Source organism: Schistocerca piceifrons, chromosome 2 (assembly GCF_021461385.2).
Source record: "Schistocerca piceifrons isolate TAMUIC-IGC-003096 chromosome 2, iqSchPice1.1, whole genome shotgun sequence".
In the NCBI taxonomy this organism is placed as follows: domain Eukaryota; kingdom Metazoa; phylum Arthropoda; class Insecta; order Orthoptera; family Acrididae; genus Schistocerca; species Schistocerca piceifrons.
Window position 1 is genome coordinate 37,020,140 of NC_060139.1, and position 20,155 is coordinate 37,040,294.

Sequence of the window (20,155 nt, forward strand, 5' to 3'; positions counted from 1 at the left end):
AGGCTGTTCCCGGATGTTGTCTCCGTATAGAGAGAAGTCGCAACGCTAGAAAATTGTAGCACAACGCAGGAAGACCGAAAGGCGATTGACACTTGTGCAGGAATTGACAGTTGATTCTCAGAGTAAACAAATATAACATATTGTGCACAAATAGACGGAAAGATTCGTTATTGATTACACGATTTCGGAACAGTCACTGGAAACAGTCACATCCTTTAAATATAAGGGATTATGCGTATGGAATGATTTAAAGTGAAACGACGTAATAAAATTAATCACAGGAAGGTCAGATATCAGACAGAGATTTACTACAAAAATCCTCAGGCAGTGTAGTCCACCCACGAAGGAGGTAACTTACAAAATTCTCGTTTGATAGATAGATGAAAACTGTTCGTCAGTCTGAGATCCTTGACAGAAAATAGTAAAGACCCAAAGAAAGGCAGCGCGTTTCGTCACGGTTTCGTTTAGTTAGCTAGCACCAACAAGAGAGTCGTTGTGCATCATGATGTGGTTCTTCTTCTTCTTACTTTCTTCCTAGGCTAAGGCCTGTCTCTTTCAGTACCTGGCAGTCTACCCTGAGGTTATCGCTACATATTTTCCTTGGATGGCAATATTTCTTTGACCAGTTCGTGATTTATTTCTTACGATTTTCACAATCTTCCATTTGTCGATCTGGTCTGTGTATTCGTTCCACTCAAGCTTTCTCTTATGTACCCATTCACTGATGGAGCGAACGTTACTCCTTTTCTAATGCTTTCACTTCTCTAACTCTCAGTCTTCCCTGTAATCCTTTGCAGAATTTTCATTTTCGTTGCTTCCAAAAGTCTTTTTTATTTTTACGGTCTTGTCTCAACTCTGTTTATTGTACTTGGTCTTGCTATTCTTTTGCATTTCTTGCCTTTCCTACATGCTTGTTTTTCCAAATAGTATCATTTAAACACCCTGCCACTTTGTTTGCTTTTTCTATTTGTTCTCTAACAAGCTTTCCTACATTGACACTGTCGGACAGTTCAACACCACGACATTTAAATGTCATTACCTGTTGAATAATTTTTCCATCGACTTCCAGTTTGTATGCAATTGGTTCCACAGATATGGGTATACATTTGATTTTTTGCGTGTGTATGACCATGTTTAGGTTTTTGGCTGCCACGATAAATGTATGTAAAGTCTCTGCAGGTTATCTTCACTGTTTGCCAGCAGAACTGCATCATCAGCATAACAAATGATTTTTATTTTTAAGTCCCCCCATTCTCTAATCACTACCAATCAATAACCTCTTTATCCCCTCGTCCATGGCTACTTCAAAAAGAGAGTCAGCTTGTGTAATACCACTATTAACTGCTGTGTAGCTAGTTAACATGAAACCAGTTTTCGCCTAGATATGGTTAACCTTTAAAATTCCAAGAGTGTACCTTCATAGAACAGTCAATCAATATATTGCTTCCTTTATTCGAGCTCGCTTAGAGGCTTACCAGCAATCGTTCATCCTGCACACCATTCACGATCGGAACAGGAAACGAGGGGGGGGGGGGGGGTGAGGAGTTACTGTGGTACACAGAATTCTCTCCGTAATATACCATAAGGTGGCTTGCAGACCACTGATGTAGATAGTGGACATAGGGGTACATATTACTAATAGTGATATGGTGTGTTCGGCAACGAAGGAATAGTATAATGAAGCCATAATTTATTAAAAAAAATGCAGAAGTTTCGAGTGGGGAATACATGTGGCAGTTGATGTATGTGAGTGAGTGCCTGTGAGAAAGTCTGAAATTCTGTGTTTCATGTGTCTTCACCTGTTAGATAAACTCCACTGAGATTCATTGTGTGTGTGAGCTGTGGTGTGGTGGTGTGCGCGCAGGGCAGCTGCAGGACATGGTGGAGGCCGCCCGCGATGCTGGCCTCAGGAGCACCCTGCAGAACCTGGAGGCGCGAGCTGACGCCTTCGTGCGCGACAGGAGCCGCCAGCTGGCCCGCGTCGCCGACCACGCGGGCGCGCAGAGTAAGTGCTACGCTGACAGACTAACCAGTAAAAGTGACGACTCTGTAAAAATGAGATGTGGGCAGTTCTCTACTAAACATTTTGAGGAAATTTCTGTAGGGGCTACGAAGTCAGCATAGGGAGATAGTGTCCACTCCTGTCACCTGCTCCTACAGGGAGTTTATTGTACATGCCACTTGAAAGATGATATAAACGCTTAGGCTCAAAATTGCGGAGACTGCAGAGCACCCTAAACTGATATTTCAGATAAAGAAATGAACAAGAACTTTTTATGTACTTTTCAGGCGCTATCGTTAAAGGTACAGCGGGGCTGTTCGAGTAATGACCCACTGGAGAGGCATGGACTTTTCAGAAAAACATCAGTCGAGTTAATGGTGGGGCAAAAGGGGTGCCAGTTCGAAATATAGCATGGATGTAATTAAACTTTCGCTACTTCAGCCAGTGTAGACGGAAAACTGTTTACCGTATGGGAACCCAACTTTGTAACTACAAATATATGTATATGTAGGTCAGTACCTGACATTGCGCAGGTATGTATTTACTCCAGCTGAGAGTGTTATTCCACTCGTCTATCAGCCCAGTTCCACCTCCTCCATCTGTCTGTCCATCTTCTCCTTCCCCCTTTCTCTGTCCACTACCTTCTCCCACATCTCCATGTTCATTTCCTCCTCTGCCCTTTCTATGTCCATTTCCTCCTCCCACTCTCTTTGTTTGTCTTCTCCTACCATCTCTCTGCCGATCCCTTCTTCCCCCTGTGTTTGTCCATCTCCTTCTCTCCCCTTTCTCTCTCCGTTTCCTCCTCCTCCTTCTGCCTATCTCCTCCTCCCCGTGTCCATTTCCTCCTTGCCCGTCATTGTCTATCCATCTGCAAGTTATCACACTCACCTCAATGCGAGGCTGGTGGTTCTTACCCTCACGGTATTTCTCTCCATATCGTAAACAGCTTGTGTACCAAATCTGTTTCAAATTGTTCCAGGGATTTATCGCGAGCTTTCTACCCATGTCTTTGCTCACTCTCACACATGTCAAATATATTCGACATGTTTCTCAGTTTTACACTTATTTCACTGGTATCTCTAGCGAATTTCACTTGCAGTTTCATTATCACACAACTCAAACTCTATCCATCTCTTTTTCTCTCCCCTATCTGTGTCCATTTCCTCTTTCCCCTCTTTTTTGCGCTTCTCCTCTTCCACGCTTCTTTCTTCTTTTTCTCGCCCCTACTCCAATAGGGGGCTGGTGGTTCTCACCGCCACGGTATTTCTTTCCAGACTGTAGCTAATATGCGTACCAAATTTGGTTGAAATCGTTCCAGGGGCTTAGGACGAGCTTTCTACCCGTGACTTTGCTCGCACACACACATGTCAAATATACTTAACATATTTCACACGTATTTTTACACATATTTCATTGGTGTCTTTATCGGATTTCACCATGCAATTTCATTTTCGTGTAGCTCAAAGTTTATGACGTCGTATCTGCATAACTATGTGTCGCACAATGATATATTGTTGTACACACATTCAGCAGAAGATCTGGATACTATCTGTGAAAAATGTTGCGAATAGAGTTAGCAGTAACATAGTAATAAATTTAGACGTCTTACATGATGCTGCAGTTTTTCACGCATATCACGTCATATCTCCTGAACTCTGCGCCTCACAATGACATAATGTTGCTGGTACATTCAGTGGATAAAAGTCGCGGATACAGTTAGCAGTAAAGAAGTAATAAATTGAAAAGTAATACTTATATGGCAGTTTTACTGCAAGATCTGTGAAAATGTAGTAAGCGACAAACATTTTCCTGTCACCATTTTGTGGGAGTCGTCAGCGAGAAGAAGTTTCGTAAAGATATGAAATTATGTGTAAAGTTTGTTGCAAGTTACTAAGTGCTCTCGTTTTCAAATACTGGGAATATGGATATACGCGTGTCTTGGACTACACTGCTTTTCGCCCTATGATAGGTAGGTGGTTCTTACCAGTGTCTGCATTACAGTTGCAGACAGTGAACATGGCTCTGGATAAGGTGAGTAAGGCTCTAGTCGTAAAGCTGTTTTGTCAAAACAACAGCAAAACTGCTGCTACTCTTTGCGAGTACCGGCGCATTAAAGGAACGCGGAGAAGTCCCCTTTCCGCATTGTGGTTGAAGAACATGATTCGGAAGTTAACATTAACTGGCGATTTGGGAATTACCGATGGGAGAGGCCGACGGGCAACGGTGTCACAAATGGCTGAAGAAGAAGTTGGTGTGGCCACGGCTGAGAATGCCGGACGTACACAAGCTGTATCTCGATAGCTCAACATTCCATTGTCCACCGTTCGAAAATGCTACGAGCAGTTGTGAAATGGTATCGGTATAAACATCCAGCCTGTCGTGGAGCAGATGGTCGTCATACGTGGTACAAAAATATCAAACGCAATTAACATATGTTATCCTCTGATGTGGAAATTAAAATGTGTTTCTTTCAATGATTTATTCTTTTACCTTCCGCGAGTACTTACAATAGTTTCCACGAAGTTTCATTGCCCTACCATCAATCGTTTTTCATGGGGCCCTCTCAAGTAGCGGAAGTTTAATTATAACCTCCCTGCACTTGGAAGGGAGCTGTGAGTTCAGTATTTGCCCTACAACCTAGGGAAACCTCCCAGAAGCTTTAGCCAGGACCAGCGGATGGGAACTGTTTTTAATTTGATTCTGGGACATTATTTCCTAGACCAAAAATATAAAATCTAAGGTATATATAGGTTCAGTTGTATCGACGTGTGTAGGGGTTCAGAGAGACATCGATGTTTCTAGTTGCAAGTCATCGATGTATCGATGTTATTTTGAACGATGTTTTATATCTATGTTTTGTATGACATTTAGAACAATGCCCTCGTTTATCAACTGCTATTCACAGTTGAGGATTTCAAGACTCTTAGCAGTTTTTATACTGGTGACCTAGAAACGGGGTATGACTGCGATAAATTGATTGGTTACCAGAAACTTGATCTATTACATTTGTGAAAACTATGAATTGGTGGTTTAATCTTAATTCTATACAGGTAAATAAATACGTTGTTTGTTGCTCATTATAGAGTAGTTGTTGTTGGTGTTTCTAATACAATTACTCTTCAAAATTACTCAGTTATGAGCTAAATTGTAGTATATTCTTCCCTTACTCCATGAAATATTTTATTGTTTCGTTTCATACGTATAGTGATGAATAAGTTTGTATATTCGAGTTGTGTATAAAAATAACTATAACGACTCGTATTAGGACAACATTTGACACACAAGGAGATCATGGCTGGACAAATGAGTATCCCTGGGGTATTTTCAGACTGCCGTGGGCAACTGCGTTATCTGTATCTAGTTAATCCAGCTCATGGCCTACTTGTCTGCCAAATATCCCAAGTAAATTGCCTGTATGAATCCCTTAAATATGGGTTTCCAAAAGATACGATTATACTCCGGTTAAAAAGTGAATTAAGCAAACAAGTGAGAAGGTGGTTTGAGAATCAAATATAACTCGATTATGGCACTGCCTACTGCATTGGTCTCAAGGTTTAAGATATTACATTTTAAAGTGATCACATACTTAAATGAAATCTCAAAAACCGGCCAAAAAATCGGTAATAAATACGATTCCTCCGACGAGTCAGGATAAAAAAGATAAGTACATAGTAGCATGAAGTTTAGGTCGTTGTCGTGTACGGCTACAATGGAGACCGAAGTTCAGATGTATAGTGGTTCGTCTGTTGCTCCGATAACTCGTATTGACTTGTGGGAAGATATAAAATCTATGTTCCCGGGACTATATAAGTAAGCCACGATATTTACCAGTTGTAGGAAAATCGATGATAAGTCAGCAACGTAATCGTTTGAAGGGGAAACGGCCATCGAATCTGTCGTCTTTAATTTAGTTACTGAACAGTAAAGTACGTCTTCGAACCCTAAAAATGAAAAAAAATACTGATTACTGATCAGAGCAATTACGTTGTTATCTACTATAATTGTGTTTAGATTTGTGTTAGTTTAAAGTTTATAAAAAATATAGAACTGTAATCTGCTGTCATTTCATCTAAAATTGTAATAGCAGTTAGTTAATTTCTTTCACATGTACACTTCATAGTACGGTAAAAACCTACAAAGCAATAGTTTTTCGTCGAATTAAAAATCTGAAAAACTATCAGTCTTATCATACATCGATGTTCCCCTCGGAACATCAATACATCGAACTATCGATGTTCATCAAATCGATGTATGTATCCCTAGACGTGTGCAATGTGAGAGGTTCATACTGTGCAATGTATGTCAGGCACATATTTATAAACTGCACTTAATGACCAACAACTGCGCACAGCATGACATTGGTGGCGCTACGTTGAAAAACAATACACTCGGTGACATTTACGATCATTAACAGTTCGTGACTGATTGTCAATATCGAGCGTTACTCATCACCAGAATTTACGGATATGCATGTAATGTAAGGTGCAGCCAGATGTACAGAGAAAAATTTCGCAGTAGACTTCGTCCAAATGGCAATAAACTAGTGAACACCCGATTCTTTAAAGACTCGAACTCCAATGAACAACACAGCTTCTAAAATCTAATAACAAGTGAGTTAATGTGTTACATATTTGACGTTAAGCATTTAAGCGAGAAGAAGTTAGGAAAAGTTTCGAAATTATGTTTAAAGTTTGTTGGAAGTTCTCATTAGGAAACACCGAATGGATATAGTGTGGGTAATTTGCGCTCCATTTTAAGCAAAAGCTAGTTTTTCACGCCTCTTGATGTTCATGACGTCATATCTCTTGAACGATGTATCGTACGATGATTTAATTTTGGTCGTAGGTTCAATAGTATGTGTGGAGGAAATCCGAAAAATTTGTTGTGAATAGTTGGTATTAGTACAGAAGTAATAAATTAAAACGCAATGTCTGCTATATATGTATTTGGGAGAGGGGGAGCGGTGTCAGCGAGAAGAAGGTTCCTAAAGGTTTGAAATTACGTGTAAAGTTTATTGTATGGTGTCAAGAGGTCCCATTCTCAAATACTGGATGACTGAAGTCCAGGAATTTGCGCACCGTCAGTTACGCTGCCTGAACGCAAACACACACTTTCTAACTGTAATACTTAAAAATCAAATTCTTGTTGGCCCTAGAAGCCATTGGATAGGCAACCTGCAAGAGGTTCTGAGTTTCGGGATATACCGGCTACGTCGCCTAAGAATCGTCAGGTGCATTTCCGCTGGTGTTTCGGCAGATATTTGCAATTTCGTTATTCCAATATGTAGATGGTATCAACCCAAACAAATACTGCGTATCACGCATTTCATGCAACTCCCAGCGTCGATGGAAAGCGTCTCTGTGTTTTCCATAGCACTAGACTAATTTAGGGTCGCATTATCAAATGGGCACGTAAAATTCCACTTTAAAAAATTTTGTTTCTAAACGGAAGCAGACTGACGCTTCGTGACGGTGGGCGTCGCATGAAAGACGTGATGACCAGTGTTTCTTGGGCTGACACTATCTGCATATGGCAAAAACTGAATTGTTAATATCTGGCGAAACGCTAGAAAAAATGCGCCTCACGACTTTTAAGAGAGACACCCTGTATATGATAGCAGCCTGTGGCATTATGGGCTGGGAGACCCATCTGGGGTAGTTCGGTCGCCGAGTGCAAGTCTTTTTAAGTGAAGTCACTTAGGCGACTTGTGCGTCGATAATGATGAAAATAATGTAACGCAGTACTCAGTCCCCGAGCGGATAAAATCTCATACCTAGGTGGGAATCGAACCCGGATTTCCCATACGGCAGTCGACCATGCTGGCCTTTTTTATTTAACACAATTTTATCATTCTTCTTCATAACTTACATGATTATTAACTACTCCATATAACTAGCGTAATTATCCTTTAACATAAAGGATATTTGTCTTTAATATTATTACAAAATAAAACTTTTCCTTGAGACAATGAGTAAAAAATTGGCACATTCAGCTTCATAGTTTGTCATCCGTTTAAGTTCATGATGATCTGTCGCGAGGAACGCCCAAAAGTCCTGTTGAGTCTTTTCCTCACAGTCAAAAAGTTCTCGTTTGAGGGCGTTGCTGCAGTGTATATCCATTGTAGAGCGACTCCATTGTTGGTACGGCATGAAGGGGATGGACCCAGACAATCATTGTAGGTCATACCACTCGCTCCTTCCGGCTCCTTGATCTTTCCCTTACCATCTGCGCTCGTCCTGTCCGCCTCTCTCCAACCCTCACCTACCTTGGACTCACCATTGACCGTCACCTCACCTGGATCCTTCATCTCCGCTCTATCCAATCGAAAACCCACAAACCCCTCCCTGTCCTTAACCTCCTCTCTGGCTGGACATGGGGATTGAATCCCTCTACCATCCTCCACACCTACAATGTCAGTCCTGCCTGCATATCCGCCCCCCCCCCCCTCCAATTCTATAAATCCCTCCATATCCTCGAGCTCTTCTACACCTCCTGTCGACTTGATCCCCCTCATCCCCTGGTTGCTCCTCTCCAATTCCCACCCCCTGCCACGTCTTCACCATTGTGTCCCCCCTACCCTCCACCTCTATGCCCTTCATCTCCTTTCCCGAGGTGGCTTCCATCAACTGCCCCTCCCACATGATGCACTCTCTCCCTCCTATCAACAATGATCCTCACCTCCCCCTCCCTCCCTCTGTCCTCTTCCCTGGCTCCCTCTCTGCCCCCCTTCCATCCTGTTTTTTTTTCACCTACCCACTCGTTGATTCCATTCTCTCCTCCTGGGTCCTATTTCTTTCCCCTCCACTGCCTTCCCCACTCCTTTTCGCGTCCGCCCTGCCCCCTCCTTTTCCTGTGCCCTCTCCCTCCATCGGCTCCCCCCTTTTTTCTTTCCTCTTCTCCCCCCTTTTTTCACGTCATCGGTCCGGGTCCTCTCCCCTACCCCCCCCCCTCCAAAAAAATGGCTCTGAGCACTATGGGACTCAACTGCTGAGGTCATAAGTCCCCTAGAACTTAGAACTACTTAAACCTAACTAACCTAAGGACAACACACACATCCATGCCCGAGGCAGGATTCGAACCTGCGACCGTAGCAGTCGCGCGGTTCCAGACTGTAGCGCCAGAACCGCTCGGCCACCAGCGGCCGCCCCCCCCCCCCCTCCCATCTGCCGCAGTGTCTCCTCTATAGTGCTGTTTTAAGTGCATGTTCAGTGTTGTGTGTCCCCTGTCAGTGTTGCGAACAGACACCATATTGTCGCTAGGTGTGCTTTTAAAATGTTGCAAACAGAAGACAGACTGTCGCCATGTTTTTTTAATTGTACCTGTCTATTTACTGTGTGTTTTAATCAGCATCACCGACCCTTTGTTTTTATATTCCCTTCGCAATTTTTCGCCTTGTTCCAGTTTCAATCAGTCACCGTTTTATCACCTGTTTTTATTTTTATGATATCTCCTAATTTTGTTTTTAACTTTTGTGTAGGCTGCAGAGTGGCATATTAGGCTTCTGCCAGCCTCCCCCCACCCTCCGCCCCCGGTGGGGGGGAGGGGGGAATCGAAATCCAATGAAGAAAAAAAGGGAGGGACCAGTGCGGCACTCGTGTATTTCCGACGTGCGTGGGATAAATGCGGAAACGTGAACTATGGTGACATTATAACCAAATGCACACATTTGTTGGTCAATGTAGAATGTGTATGGGGCAGCTTGTCTGTCGAAAACCACCGTTACGGAATGGTGTGCGAAGGTGTGTTGCTGCTCCTTGATAACGCACGTCCCCATATCACAAATGTCGGAAGGCAGAAATTACGCCAACTCATACGGGAGACACAGGACCACCCGCCGCGTATTCCTGACCATTCCACAGGCGATTGTCACACCTTCGGCCCCCTAATAAAGGCCTTGAAGCGCCGATGATTCTGTCAGACGGGGATGTGCGGCCGGATGCGGACTTCTTCACGCAGCAGACCCGGTGTTTTACCGGAAGGGTGTCTTCGACCTGATGCATCAGTAGTAAGACTGCCTCAGTGATCCCGATGGTTTTGCCGATTGGCGTACCGACTCTGGAGGGTACGGCCTTCGAACGGAAACTTTTTGATGGCCCGCTATAACATACCATATGATCGTTTAGACAGTTCACTGCGTTCCTCTTCACTTTGGAAAATCGGACATCAGTTGGGTTGAGTAAATCCGTTGTGTCCCCGCCCGTTTGGCCGTGCGGTCTGACGCACGGCTTTCCGGACTGGGAAGGAGCGCCTGGTCCCCGGCACGAATCCTCCCGGCGGATTTGTGTCGAGGTCCGGTGAGCCGGCCAGTCTGTGGATGGTTTTTAGGCGGTTTTCCATCTGCCTCGGCGAATGCGGGCTGGTTCCCCTTATTCCGCCTCAGCTACACTATGTCGGCGATTGCTGCGCCAACGCTGTCTCCACATACACGTACACCACCATTACTCTACCACGCAAACATAAGGGTTACACTCGTCTGGTGTGAGACGTTACCTGGGGGGGGGGGGGGGGGGTCCACCAGGGGCCGAACCGCACAATAACCCTGGGTTCGGTGTGGGGCGGGGGAGGGGTGAAGTGGAGTGCGGTAGTCGTCGTGGGTTTGTGGACCACTGCGGCTGCATCTGGGACGGAGCCTCTCCGTAGTTTCTAGGTCCCCGGTTAACATACAATACAGTACAATACTAATCCGCTGTTGTTATTGTACAGGGTGCTATCCACTTGATACTCGGCAGCACCATTCCAATTCCATTCAATGTTCCTTCCTCGTTTATACATGTAAATCTACGTTTCTCACTGTCGATAAGATTACATGTGGAGCTCAAGGGCGAATCGGTGAGGTATATTGTGTATAGAGAATGAGATTTTCACTCTGCAGCAGAGTGTGCACTGATATGAAACTTCTTGGCAGATTAAAACTGTGTGCCGGACCGAGACTCGAACTCGGGACCTTTCATATCAGCGCACACTCTGCTGCAGAGTGAAAATCTCATTCTGGAAACATCCCCTAGGCTGTGGCTAAGCCATGTCTCCGCAATATCCTTTCTTTCAGGAGTGCTAGTTCTGCAAGGTTCGTAGGAGAGCTTCTGTAAAGTTTGGAAGGTAGGAGACGAGGTACTGGCAGCAGTAAAGCTGTGAGGACGGGGCGTGAGTCGTGCTTGGGTAGCTCAGTTGGTAGAGTACTTGCCCGCGACAGGCAAAGGTCCCGAGTTCGAGTCTCGGTCCGGCACACAGTTTTATTCTGCCAGGAATTTTTATATTGTGTACAGTTTGAAATTAGTTGGAATTTTGCTATTGACGGCGGTATACCGCTGGACCCTCACGCTCATTGTTAAATATTGCTTCTGAGTATTGTTGCATACCGCTTGCCACTTTGTACTCTTGTATTTCTCTTCTCTGATGTTCCCAGCTTTGTGTTACGTTAACATATTGTATATATTACCTTACGTTTGTCAGTTTGTTATCGGTCGTTGCCACTTGCGTATAACTGTAATCAATGAGAAAATGCTTTAAATGATAGTACGTTCGGTATACGGTTGACGCTGATAGGCGGAATAAGGCTAACTGGTGCCACTTCATTTAATAAATGTGCGGCGAGGCCAGTAGGCATATTTCTCCACTTCAGTAAAATCTTTTCGGTTTACAAGCCCCGTCACTTCGAATAAACCACTCGAGCTTTCGGTAGGTGTCTCGTCCATCGTCATCATGAGGTAAAATCACTGACTGCCATGGCTGTGTTCCGCTTATACAGATATAATGGGGGCGTCTGGAAGCTTCCAGAGAGGGCCGGAGTGGCGCATGCGCGAAAGGCATGTTTGGTAGCTCGTAGCAACTCCGTCCAGCCGCTGGAACGGGATCTACGAGAAAATTGGGGTCTGCAACGCACTTGTGACGTCACATTAGCAGGCTTGTCCGCCCCACTTCGCGAAAGCTAGGGTCTGTGAAGAGGCACGGGAAAGGTAGTCACTAAACGTCTTAACTTTGTCGTGTGCCATCGAGAGCTTGCAGACATTTAAACGCCAGTCAAGAATTAGTAAACTCGTCTGAAAAAGTTATTCGCTCCTCACCAGAGACAGCTACTGGCACTCGTAAGTCATGGAGACTCACGCACCATGACGTACGCGCCATGGCCTGTCTTTCTCGTGGGCCTCACAGCGGGACCGAATGGCGTCTCACGACGCGAAGGACTGGTGCCAAGTTTGAAACTGAGGCTCCCGTGTGTCCCTATAAACGTCAAGCCTATGTCTTTGCTTTCACTCAATGTCCAAAGCCCGCAGCCCCCCCCCCCCCCTTGCCCTTCTGAGTGTGTACCTCTGGTCTCTGTTGAAGCCGCTGCTGTTTATTGTTTATTTTAAATTCGGCCGCTTCTTTGATAACAGAACCCCAGAACTCTAGTCTTTTCAAACTGTACTTTATGCCCATTTCCTAGACAATGTTCATCCACAGCCGACTTCTTAAGTTCCCTTTGATGTGTCGTGAATGCTCTGCACAATCCTCAGCAACAGTGCGAATGCTTTGACCTATGAACAGCGTAAATGCTACCATATTCTCAGGGTACACCATATACGCCATGAACTCGAAGATCTATGTTATATTTAAAGGGCGTAACATATCTATTATCTTCGAGGCGAGCCAGAATACTGATCTCAGTCCATGACCTTTCAGCATGCATCCTATCTTGTTAGTAGTTGCTCTACAGTATCGAAAGCTTTTTCAGTTTCTCCCTTGCTACCTTGCACTTCATCAGCCCCTTCTCTTAGCTCCTTGTTTTACTTACTCTGTCTTGTGTTTCTGGGACATATCTGCTGCTCCGGAATGTGCAATAAGATATTTCTTTCTTTTCTGGCGACAATGGCCTCATTTCTTTATCCGGTTTTTCCTTTGCTGCAGTCTTCAACTTGCCCAGACTCTTACGTGTGGTTTCCCCTGTTCGGTTTCAGAAGACGTGAGTCTAGTTGAGGGGTCCCTGTCTGTGCATGTTTCTTGTGGGATACCTTGCGATTTCCCTAATTATATGAGCTATTCCTTCACTTACCTCGATACAATAACAGTTCTTTCTCGAAAGTGGAGCACAGCAAGCATCGCCGCAGCGAAAATAAATCGAAATGTTAACTTAAAAATGATATTGAAATGCGTGTGTACCGACGCGTGCAATGCGAACACAAGCAGCACTGAATTGATTACACGGGAGTAATTTTGGGTACTAATGTTCTGCAAATGATTTTTCTCAAAGAATTTTATAGCAAAGAATTAATTTATAACTTTCTTTTAAGATCTTGAACAATATTGACTTCATACGAGAATGAATGGTTTTAGAAACAATTCAAACTGATTGATTATTCAAAAAAGTCCTTTACACGAAAAATTAACTTACCCAAAATGATCTTTTTTTCTTTATTTAACTGCGCACTACTGCGAAAAGCTACGGATTTACCTTGAATTAAGTTCTTCACAAAATTCTTTTCAAAATTCATAAATGTTCTCATCATCATCTTATTGAATCATTTCCAGCATAATTGTATTCAATATTTAACAACTCAATTTCAGATAGAATTATCCCGACCTTGCAGTCCTACGTCTGCTACCCAACACATCTCGACTAACAATATACTCTCTCTGAGCGCAGTTAGGAAGAGACGGTGTAACAACGCAACCGAAACTCGCGGATCAACAAGTTGTGCTCTCAGATAGATGCATATTGATAAATGAAAGTAAGGGAGTTAACAATTCTGTAAAAGCCAAGATGACATACACACTTGACAAGGTAGTGAATAGAACTGGGAAAAAGTAATTTAGTGTGAAACCTGACTGAAGGAAGGGACTGATTGCAGGGCACATCCTGAGGCATGTGGTTATGAGGGTAACTAAAGGCGAGGGATATAAATTGTGAAGAGAGATTAAGGAATGGTTACAGTAAGGAGGTTCAAATGGGTGTAAATTGCAGCAATTGCTACTCATAAATGTAGAGGCTTGCATAGGCTAGACTGGCACGGAGAACTGCATCAAACCAGTCTTCAGACAGAAGACTACAACAAAATTTATCTTCGTTTATTTATTTATTTCACGAACAAGTGTAGATACACATTAACGGTTGGGGTATGTGGTTTCATCAGTGTTCCTTCCCCAACTTATAAAATCTTATGATTTTAATTTGTGTGGTAACAACAAGATGAAGGAAGAATCAATAAATGTTAATAAATGAAAGTGGTCGAACTTAGGTCAATTTATGGGCCAAGGACTGTGCTAAATACACCCAACAGGAAGTGGTGGTGTCGCAAGTCGGATGTATACGACAGACGTGGCTGCGCTTCCAATGTTTATATTCGTATTAGTTTCGAAGATGAGGTGTCGTGCGACTTAGGACAGCACTGCCACGGCCCAGTGTGGGAACAACCTGAGTAGCAGCGAGCACGCGTGTTGCAGTGCTGAAGTTGGCGCAGCCACGGCTGTGGCGAGGCCTGGGCCGGTACGGCGCGTCGCCGCTAGAGGCGCCAGCGCAGCCTGGCGCGCTCACCGCCAGCTCACTGGCCAGCCTGCTGGTGCAGCGCTGGCCCTCCGAGGCCGACTCCGACCTGTGTCTGCGCGGCCTGCTAGACGGCTGCCGCGTCTCCAGCGGCTGCTGGAGGGTCGAGACCAGCAGCGTGCCCGTCCCCAGGGGCTACTCCACCACGCACCGCCTGCTCTTCTACTCGGTCGCCTGGAGGGTAAGCTCTACTTTCCACACATTTATTGTATTTTCCTCTTTCAGTTTCGATTTCTATTGGAGGGGGCTGTGTTTATCTATCATCAAACATAACAAATCATCAACATAACAAATTACAAGCAGCAGGTATTTTCTGTGATTTGTCAAAGGTATTTGATTGTGTGAACCATAACATCCTTTTAAATAAATTAGAATTCTATGGTGTAATGGGCAGTGCTGCAAAATGGTTCAAGTCATACCTCGCTAACAGGAAACAAAGGGTGTCAGTGCAAGGGACTAGTGAATTAAGTCATCAGTCATCATCGGAATGGGAAGAAATTACGTGTGGTGTCCCACAAGGATCCATCTTAGGGCCATTGCTTTTTCTTGTGTACAGTAATGATCTCATATCAGTTACACTGTCAGAAGCAGAGTTCGTTTTGTTTGCAGATGACACAAGTATTGCAATAAATAGTATGTCGAGTGTAGTTCTAGAAAGATCTGCTAATGATATTTTCATGGATATTAATAAATGATTTAATGCCAAATCACTGACATTATACTTCGAAGAGACACTATATGCAATTCAGGACCTATAAGAGGTTTCCACCCAGCATATGCATAAAGTATGAAGGAGAGCAGATAGAAGAGGTTGACAGTCTTAAATTCCTGGGATTACATCTTGATAATAAATTCAGTTGGGAGGAGCACACCACAGAATTGCAGAAACACCTTAACAAATCTGCATTTGCAATTCGAGTGTTAGCAGACACAGGCGACATAAAAATGAAAAAGCTTGCATACTTTGCCTACTTTCATTCCATAATGTCATATGGTATAATATTTTGGGGTAACTCTTCAAGTCAAACAAAAGTTTTCAGAGTCCAAAAGCGTGTAATACATATTATTTGTGGAGTAAATTCACAGACGTCCTGTAGAAACCTGTTCAAAGAACTGGGTATACTAACTACTGCCTCTTAGTATATTTACTCCTTAATAAAATTTGTCCTAAATAATATATCTCTTTTTCCAACAGACAGCTCAGTTCATACATACAATACCAGGAACAAAAATGATCTGCACAACGACTTAAAAGCACTTACTTTAGCTTAAAAATGGGGTCTACTACTCAGGAGCACTCGTCTTCAATAATTTGCCAGCAAACATAAAAAATTTAGTTACAAATAAAGATCAGTTTAAAAGGAGCCTGAAGACTTACTAGTGGCCAACTCCATCTACTCTATTAATGAATTTTTTAACAGAAACAAATGATGTATTGTATATACTCATACTATTAGTATTGTTATTCCAGCTTAAAAAAAATTGACATGTTCCACATCCACGAGGATCTCCTCAGCACGGATCTATGGAACGAAAAACTAATCTAATCTAATCTAATCTAAATATTTCTTTCTTTATTGATCATTTATTTCCCACTCCATGGGTTGAGCGGTGGCAGCAACCAAGTTGCTGCTGTTCAGTCAACTGCCTTTAAAATATATACATCGTCATCGCCGTCTTACATACAGTGATCGGGACTGTCTGTTCCGTCTTCACATGTTTACACTGAGGTGACAAAAGTCACGGAACTCCTTTCGCCCGTTGTGGTGCAGCAGCTCATCATGTCATCGACTCAACAAGTCGTTGGAAGTCCCTTGCACAAATATTGAGCCCCTCTGTAGCTGTCCATAACTGCGAAAGTGTTGTTGATATAGGATTTTGTCCACGAACTGACCTCTCGATCATGTCCCATAAATGTTCGATGGGACTCATGTCGGGCAATATGGATGGACAAATCATTCGCTCAAATTGTCTAGAATGCTCTTCAAACCAGTCACGGATAACTGTGGTTCGGAAACGTGGTGCATTGTCATCCATAAAAGTTCCGTCGTTTTTTGGGAAAATAAAGTCCATGAATGGCTACAAATGCTCTCCAAGCAGCCGAATATAACCATTTCTAGTCAATGACTGGTTCAGACGGATCACAGGACCCAGGCCATTCCATGTAAACATAGCGCACACCGTTTGTAGCCAGCACCAGCCTTGTTGACAGATTGGGTCCATGGCTTTGTGCGGTCTGCGCCATACTCCAACACTACTATCAGCTCTTACAATTGAAATCGGACCACGGTTTTCCAGTCATATAGCGTCCAACTGATACGGTCGCGACTCCAGGAGAGGTGCTGCAAGCGATGTCGTGGTGTTAGCAAAGGCACTTGCTTCAGGCGTCTGCTGCCATAACCATTAATCCATTAACGCCAAATATCGCCGCATTGTCCTGACGAATACGTTCGTCGTACGTTTGCAGTTATTCAGGTTGTGTTGCTCGCATGTTAGCACTGACAACTCTAAGCAAACGCCGCTGCTCTCGGTCGTTAAGTGAAGGCCGTCGGCCGCTGCATTGGGTGAGAGATAATGCCTGAAATTTGGTATTCTCAGTACATTCTTGACTCTGTCGCTCTAGGAATATGAAAAACCATATCCAATACTAATGTCTCATAATAGCATTTCTAAAGGTACAATGCAATATAACCCAAGGGAAAAGGAAACGTTGAAGGTCCCTTAAAGAGGGGGCGTCAACAATTCTGTGGCGGAAAGAGGTTTCCCCTAAAAAACAACAAATACACAAGTAAAATTTTTTGGGCAATTTGCAAACGAAAAATTGGCTTACTATGCATATGTTGTTACTTGTCTCTTATACTTTTCCTATATCTGTGGTAAATTTTGTATTATATGGCAGTTTGTTGTGTAGTTATATCCTAATGTGAGAGCTTTCTTTTCAGGAGTTGCCAATATTTGTAGGAATAACATGGAATTTATCTTGTGGTGTTGCACAGTGGCTGTGGATATTTGATTTTATTTTCGTGTAGCCACTGCTAATTGTGTCTTAACTAACAGTAATCTTTTCAAGATGTACATACAAGGCTTTCATATAATTTTGAATAATACTTACACGGATCTTTAATTCTCAGTATAATTGAAACAGCTCTCTTTCGTTTTAGTAATGAAAGTGTTTCAAGCAGAAATTGTGTGTATTTTTGTGAATTTCACAACAATTTTGATTTGTGGAGAAATGATTGCGACCGCTTGCAGTTACTCTTTACATTTTCTTTGTTAATTTGTTCTCTTTTCGCGATTGTGTTTCAGTTTGGACACTACTGCATTTTAGCTCTACCAGTATGTCAACCGTACCGTTTGTCTGTTATAAGGAGCGTGCCCTCACAGACCATTCCCTTTCAGCTCGGCTGCGCCAACGCCACGTCTTTCGCTGATACGGACTGGGGCAGCCGGATCCCTGAGCTGTGTGCCAGCATCTTGTTGGACGCCGAAGAACTCGCCGCAGGCGGCTACCTATCACCCACCAGGGACCTCTTCACCGAGCAAAGTAATCAAGACATTTGTACAGCTTATAGCGTGCAGTGTCACCTAATAAGCGTTGTCCACGGTGCAGCACGACGTTCAGCTGAGCAGTAGAGCAAAAGGAATTTCTGGTTTGTCAGAAGATAACACCACAGTAGCAGTTTGTAACAATAGGCACGAGGAAAGAAATTTTGGAACACCCAGTACTACACATGATTTACACGCTGCTCGTGCCACGTTATTGACCTCTATTGAGTATTGCTGAGCGCCGGGCGCTACACGAGCGCAAAACGACACAACACAACACGATAGTACATTTCGCACGATCACTACATGTATACTTCGCAATCAGTCTCACAATGTGAGTGCATTGTACTTCGGGTGCTATAATAAATATGTGAACACATTCTCATTGTTAAATCAGATATCTATGGAACTTCTTTGAGCGCAGATTACACTCCAGTTACAACACATTGTCATTAATCTGCGTTTCACAGATCGAATATACGAGGGCGTACTGAAAAGTAATGCCTCGGAATTTTTTATGTGAAACTCTTGAAGCTTCTTAAATAAAAAAAACATTATTAACATTCTACATATTTATTCTTCATGTATAGATATTTATTTCTGAATAAAATTACTCTGGCGGCGAATACATTTCTCCCAACGAGAGACCAGTTTCTCGAGACAGTTACTGTAGAATGTTTGACTTTGCTGACGGAGCTACAACCGCACCTCTGCTTGCAGCGCTTCGTTACTATCGGAGTGAAGTCCTCGAGGGTGCTCTTAAAGTTATGGAAACAGATGAAAATCGAGTGAGGCCAAATCGGGACTGTGTGTAAGATGATCGATGACAGTGCACCCAGGGCGTCGGACTGTTGCAGATGTTTCAGCGGTCGTGTGTCCTGTCATTGTCCTGGAAAGGATACTCCATGCGTGGATGAACCCTTCGAATTCGAAACTCGACTACATCGCGCCATTTCTCATACACATACATAGTTATGTTTCACGCTACAATTCGGAACCCTGAAGCGAGAGAGGGCTGCAAATATGTAGACATGAAGAATAAAAATGTAGAATGTTAAAACGGTTGTTTTATTTATAAAGCCTTAAGAGCTTTCGCAGAAAAAAATTGGAGCCACTGCTTTCCAGCATGTCCTCGTAAAGTCAGTTAACAATGGGGTACCTTGGTTGTTGACTCAGAATTCATTTCCACACTTTCCGCAAGACGCTGTATGAACGTAAAGCACAAGGATAATGTTTCGGAAACTGAATAGAAGACAAGGCATTCAATTTAGTGGAAGGAAGGAGGAAAGGAACATTAGAGTTGAACGTGGCATCGACAAAGAGAGGATGGAGACGGTGCACAAACTCGAACTGGACAGCAAATCAGCCGTGGTCTTTCGACAGGTGTCAACCTGTCAGTCTCCATAACTGAGTTATATAAACCACGGAATCAGTAAATCAGGACAGCTATATAGAGATTTGAAGTCCATTGAACCTTTGCACTATCTCTCTCAATCCTGTACCGGAAGGGAGACTTTTGCTATGCTGGATGTGTAATACAGCAGACAAATTTGTCCTTGCATCCAGCGTTTCTAGTTACTAAGAAAAGGACACTAATTTATTCGTTCAGCTACTACTGTAGATAAATAACTATTTATATTTGAAGCTGTTGCTCTAGAAACTAGATTTATTTTTGACCGATGAGAATATTTTTTTTGTACTCTGTTGAATACTGGTCCCATAACATATCGTGTGCCTATTACTTGGGATACAGAAATTTGTTCAGAACCAAAACGTATTCGAGTTTTACTTTGAAATTCGTGGTTTGATTCTTCTGAGATCCTGTGGACCAAATAGTAGGCTTTATTCATAAAGTTGAATAGCATCTGCAGTTAGTTTACGTTAGTCCTATTACAACAAAGTATATTTTTTCTCTGTTCCAGTTGTTCTTTGTGGCCTAGAGGGATTTAAAGAATTTATAAAACCTTCGTGGCTGGAGAAGATACTATCATGGCAACGACCATTTGGCTGTTACGGAAATCTGCATAATTCTATACTACGCAAAAGGTAAGTAAATTTTCTCGCAGTCGGTTGGTAAAATAAAGTAAATG

The 20,155-nt window shown here is 43.1% G+C and overlaps 1 protein-coding gene across 1 annotated transcript in view; it reads left to right on the forward strand.

Moving 5' to 3' along the window:
- Positions 1-20,155, forward strand: part of LOC124774034 (UPF0764 protein C16orf89 homolog) — a 57,237-nt gene that overhangs the window by 24,932 nt on the left and 12,150 nt on the right. Inside the window, exons 2-5 of the mRNA XM_047249450.1 lie at positions 1,865-2,005; positions 14,420-14,700; positions 17,919-18,063; positions 19,988-20,111. Coding sequence (XP_047105406.1) covers positions 1,865-2,005; positions 14,420-14,700; positions 17,919-18,063; positions 19,988-20,111 — 691 coding nt within the window. The remainder of the gene's footprint in view (positions 1-1,864; positions 2,006-14,419; positions 14,701-17,918; positions 18,064-19,987; positions 20,112-20,155) is intronic.